Here is a 3762-nt window from a genome sequence, read left to right as displayed (position 1 = left end):
GAGTCAACACGCCTCGTCCTTTTTTTTTTTTTTGAGACAGAGTCTCGCTGTATTAACCAGGCTGGAGTGCAGTGGTGCGATCTTGGCTCACTGTAACCTCCACTTCCCGGGTTCAAGCAATTCTCCTAACTCGGCCTCCCAAATAGCTGGGGCTAGAGGTGTGCGCTACCACGCCCAGCTAATTTTGTATTTTTAGTAGAGACGGGGTTTCACCATGTTGGCCAGGCTGGTCTTGAACTCCTGACCTCAGGTGATCCACTTGCCTCCGCCTCCCAAAGTGCTGGGATTACGGGTATGAGCCACCGCGCCCAGCCTATCCTCTCATCTCTGATCACTCCTGTACTATAGCCACCCAGCCTAGTCTCTCACTGTGCCAGCCCCTATCTCACAAGCCTTCAGGTATCCTCCTTGTGCTTGTGGGCTCAGCCTTCTTTATGAAGTTCTCAGCTCTTTGCATTTCCAAATTCCAGCCTTAAAGCCCACTCTCATCTTGCAAGCCTCTGAAGCCACCAGCTTTCTGAGATGTTCCTACCGGCCCCGGAGACCATGGATGTGGCTACCTTCTCAGAATATAGATGTTTCCATTGCGGCAGGCTGCGGCAAGCCGGAACTCAACATCAAACTGGCCGGAAACCTCTAGGAAGACAGGGACGCTGGGAAGGCTCATCTGCAAAGAAGAGGTGCAAACACTCCAATTTCTCTGGATCCCCCATCCCTCCCTGCCCTGTCAGTAACTCCTCTGAGTGCCTGGTCTAAAGTCCCAATCTCCTCACTCACACCCAGTTTAAACTCATACAGTTTTTCAGGAGGGAAACTTGGGGCAACATTTAGCAAGAGCCTTTTAGTCTGTGTCTTTTATTTATTTATTTATTTTGAGACAGAGTCTTGCTCTGTCGCTCAGGCTGGAGTGCAGTAGCACAATCTCGGCTCACTGCAAGCTCCGCCTCCTGGGTTCACACCATTCTCCTGCCTCAGCCTCCCGAGTAGCTGGGACTACAGGTGCCCGCCACCATGCCTGGCTAATTTTTTGTATTTTTTAGTAGAGACGGGGTTTCACCACGTTAGCCAGGATGGTCTCCATCTCCTGACCTCATGATCCGCCTGCCTCGGCCTCCCAAAGTGCTGGGATTACAGGCTTGAGCCACCGCGCCCGGCCTTGTCTGTGCCTTTTGACTAAACAATGCCACTTCTAGGACTGCATCCTAATGCTGTACTTAAACAACCATGCAGCTGGGTATGGTGGCCCACGCCTGTAATCCCAACACTTTGGATCGCTTGAGCTCAGGAGTTCGAGACCAGCCTGTCCAACATGGCAAAACTTTGTCTCTACCAAAAGTACAAAACTTAGCTGGGCATGGTGGTCCCACAGATGAGAGGCTGAGGTGAGAGGACTGCTTGAGCCCAGGTGGCACAGGTGGCAGTAAGCTGAGATTGTACCACTGCACTTCAGCCTCGGCAAGAGAGCAAGACTGTCTCAAAAACAAACAAAGAAGCATGCAAGGATATTTGGGTAAAAAAGTCTAGAGCATTGGTATTAATAGCAAAAAATGAAAAACAATTTAAATGTACAATAGGTGACAGCATAAATGAATTATGGTACCTCTATATGATGGATATTGTGTGGTCTTTAAAAAGGCTGATGTGGGGTTGGGCATGGTGGCTCACGCCTGTAATCCCAGCACTTTGGGAGGCTGAGATGCAGAGATCACCTGAGGTCAGGAATTTGAGACCAGCCTGGCCAACATGGTGAAACTTCATCTCTACTAAAAATACAAAAATGAGCCAGGCGTGGTGGTGCATGCCTGCAGTCCCAGCTACTCAGGTGGCTGAGGCATGAAAATTGCTTGAACTCGGGAGGTGGAAGCTGCAGTGAGCTGAGATAGAGCCACTGTACTCCAGCCTGGGTGACACAGGTGACTCAAAAACAAAAAAAAAAGAACAAAAAAACCAAAAGGCTGATGTGATTTTATAGATAAAGACACCGATGATATACTGCTACATGAAAAGAACATGCTACATGAACCTCCTGCTTTTATTTATTTATTTATTTACTCATTGTTTTTAGAGACAGGGTCTTACTCTGTCACCCAGGCTGGAGTGCAGTGCCACAGTCATAGCTCACTGCAGCCTCAAACTTTTGGGCTTAAGCCATCCTCCTGCTTTGGCCTCCCAAAGTACTAGAGTTAGAGGCACGGACCACCACATCCAGCTAATCCTGTTTTTATAAAGTTAAGTATTTACATCAAGTTATATATCTATGTCTAAATATGAAAATGTCTAGAAAGACCTATGCCTCAACTTTAATTGTATATATCCATGGGCGGCAGGATTTTTTGATATATATCTCTCTTTATGCTTATCTAGTTTCTAATTTTTCTACAAGGAACATATATATCACCCAGAACTAACTGTGAAGCATGGGGAGAGAATGTAGCCCGAGCCTCCAGTGTGCCCAGGGTCAGACCTGACACTGACCTTGGCTAAAATGGTGAAAGCCTCAGGATCAAGCACCAGGAGCTCCTTGTTCTCGGTGCCTAGCACCAGGCAAGACACAGCATCCTCGTCAGCCAGGTTCTTCTTCAAGGTGGTCATGGTGGTGATAACTGTCTACAGAAGGACTCCAGGGGTCACCCAGGGAACCTCCACACACCACCCCCAAGATACTCCCAGAATGCCACAGGAGGAAAGAAAGAGAGCAAAGGAGGATGAAGAGGATATATCAGAGATGTGACAGAAAATTTAAGTACAAAGGTGTTTGCTGCAACAAATCTAACTTTCTAACAAAAGAGGATTGTCTTAAGTCAATTATGAGCTATCCATATGATCAAAAACTATGCAGTCTTTTTTTTTTTTTTTTGAGACAGGGTCTCACTCTGTCGCCCAAGCGGGAGTGCAGTGGTACAATCTCGGCTCACTGCAACCTCTGCCTCACAGGTTCAAGCAATTCTCCTGTCTCAGCCTCCCAACTAGCTGGGATTATAGGCATACGCCACCATGCCCAGCTAATTTTTGTATTTTTAGTAGAAACAGGGTTTCACCATGTTGCCCAGGTTGGTCTTGAACTCCTGACCTTGTGATCCACCTGCCTCAGCCCCCCCAAAGTGCTGGGATTACATGCATGAGCCACTATGCCCGGCTGAAGTCATTTTTTTTAAAGTCATATTTTAAAAGAATATTTGGGCCAGGCTCAGCGGATCATGCCTGTAATCCCAGCACTTTTGGGGACCAAGGCAGATGGATTGCATGAGCCCAGGAGTCTGAGGTCAGCTTGGGCAGCAAAATGAGACCCCCAACTCTACAAAAAATAAAAATAAAAAATTAGCCAGGTGTGATGGCATGCACCTGTAGTCCCAGGTACTCAGGAGGCTGAAGCAGGAGGATCCCTTGAGCCTAGGAGTTCGATGCTCCAGTGAGCTATAATCCTGCCACTGTATTCCAGCCTGACTGACAGAGTAAGACCCCGTCTTAAAAAAAAAAAAAGAAAGAAAAGAAAAGGGCTGGGCGTGGTGGCTCACACCTGTAAGCCCAGCACTTTGGGAGGCTTAAGCGGGCAGATCACCTGAGGTCAGAAGTTCAAGACCAGCCTGGCCAACATAGTGAAACCCCATCTCAGCTGGGCGTGATGGCTCACCCTTATAATCCAAGCACTTTGGGGGCAGACCACCTGAGGTCAAGAGCTCGAGACCAGCCTGGCAAACATAGTGAAACCCTGTCTCTACTAAAAGTATGAAAATTAGCCAGGCATGGTAGCATGCGCCTGTA

At 47.8% G+C, this 3762-nt stretch overlaps 1 protein-coding gene across 1 annotated transcript in view; it reads right to left on the bottom strand.

Annotated features, from left to right (window-relative positions):
• Window positions 1-3762, bottom strand: part of BBS1 (Bardet-Biedl syndrome 1) — a 25952-nt gene that overhangs the window by 11498 nt on the left and 10692 nt on the right. The window contains exons 8-9 of the mRNA XM_011986933.1: window positions 2476-2607; window positions 561-667 (exon numbers count right to left, since the gene is read on the bottom strand). Coding sequence (XP_011842323.1) covers window positions 561-667; window positions 2476-2607 — 239 coding nt within the window. The remainder of the gene's footprint in view (window positions 1-560; window positions 668-2475; window positions 2608-3762) is intronic.

Source organism: Mandrillus leucophaeus, unplaced genomic scaffold (genome assembly GCF_000951045.1).
Source record: "Mandrillus leucophaeus isolate KB7577 unplaced genomic scaffold, Mleu.le_1.0 Scaffold30, whole genome shotgun sequence".
In the NCBI taxonomy this organism is placed as follows: domain Eukaryota; kingdom Metazoa; phylum Chordata; class Mammalia; order Primates; family Cercopithecidae; genus Mandrillus; species Mandrillus leucophaeus.
The sequence above is the reverse complement of the archived record's forward strand: the minus strand, read 5'-3'. Positions and strand labels throughout refer to the sequence as shown.